At 39.4% G+C, this 1,619-nt stretch overlaps 1 protein-coding gene across 1 annotated transcript in view; it reads right to left on the reverse strand.

Moving 5' to 3' along the window:
• The window catches only part of LOC106884487 (CHRNA7-FAM7A fusion protein), a 26,441-nt gene extending 26,074 nt beyond the window's left edge, over positions 1-367 (reverse strand). The window contains exon 1 of the mRNA XM_014935898.2: positions 329-367. Coding sequence (XP_014791384.2) covers positions 329-367 — 39 coding nt within the window. The remainder of the gene's footprint in view (positions 1-328) is intronic.
• Between the last annotated feature and the right edge of the window lie 1,252 nt (positions 368-1,619).

Here is a 1,619-nt window from a genome sequence, read left to right on the forward strand (position 1 = left end):
GGAACAAAAACGGAATAGAGGGCATTAAAACATTCGGACAAATAGATGATACAAAGGCGGACAAGAGAAACAACGATTAGAAGGACGGGACATTCGTGGTTTTCTTTCCTCAGTCAAGTTCCAGAAGTCACGGAGAACATGGTACACAATTAGGAATCGACTGAGAACGATTCAAATTGAGCTGGCGTGTATGAAGTGAAAGCCTAAAGGCAGGAACATAGGAGATGGACATAAGAGGTGTTATACTTAGATATAATCACACACACACACACACACACACACACACACACACACTCGTGCACACGCGCGTACACACACTCACACATACGCAACGGGCTGTCACACCGACACAATTTGCTACAGCCATCTTTGATCCACTGCGAAGTTAGAAAAGTAAATAAACAGTAAACACATCCCAAAGATGCCACCAAGTGGGAGCGAACTGGAAACATGGTGGTCGTGAAGCCAACTTCTTAACCTCTCAGCCACCGTTACAATGTGTTTCGAAAGTAAAACAAGTTCAGTTCGTCTGGAATAATCATATGTAAAATCTTGGTGATGACGATTACAATGCTGATGGTGATGATGATGATATTGATGATGATGGTGATGGCGATGATGATGATGATCTTAGAATGTCTTATTTTTATTAGAAATAATATCCAATAATTGTCTTGATAGAACTCGCAAGAACAATTTACCGTTTCATTCTTCCCATAAATTGGTGATGATACAACATTGACGACAATCTTTGGTAACCTGATTCCAGCCCACGTTCTACACGTCTCACCTGTCTGTTTATGACGGTGACGCATGCAGGAAAAACTAGAGAAGCAACATTTTTTCCGAAATATATTAATGAAGCTGAAGAGATTTCCTTACAAACATCATCCGTTGTATTTGATATGATAAAGTGTATCGCATAAACGCGAATTGTTGTTGTTTTTGTTTCATTGTTAGCAAAAACGTAACAAATACTTCACCACCATCACTCCTATATCCAACACCAGCAACATCAAAAACCACACACCACGGTCACCACCACCACCACCACCACCACCACACTGGGTCCATTCCAAGTGACTTCATGGTAGTTCTTATGCCGTCCTTAAGCCTTTTTCTAGGTTTTTACCAATAGCGTTTCCCCTCTGCAAGCGCACCATAAAACAGCTGTTGAGGTGTGCGTTCATCCGCCATTCGAACAATATGGCCACACCATCTCATTTAGTTTATCAAAATCATTTCTTTAATTGAAGCGTTTGGAGGAAAAGAACTGCATTTAATGTTTAAAGTGCAATGAAGGCACTTTTGGCGGAATTTTTCTAGCAATTTGAAATGTCTTTCATAACATGTCCATGTTTCAGAAGAATACAACAGGGATGGTAAGACAAACGATTTGTAAAAAGCCAATTTTGTGTTGTTATTTATATTTCGTTGGCACCAATCGTGTGACGGCTTTTTTCGAAAGTCGATTGTAGCAGTGACTCGATCAATCCCTAGGGATATTTGAAGAAGGAATTTTTGCATTCCGAAATATTATATCAGACTATGGGGTGATTAAATTACAACAGTTATTATAGTCCATTGTTGTGCCATTCAAAATACATTATTACTCTTTA

This window comes from Octopus bimaculoides, chromosome 12 (assembly GCF_001194135.2).
Source record: "Octopus bimaculoides isolate UCB-OBI-ISO-001 chromosome 12, ASM119413v2, whole genome shotgun sequence".
NCBI lineage: Eukaryota > Metazoa > Mollusca > Cephalopoda > Octopoda > Octopodidae > Octopus > Octopus bimaculoides.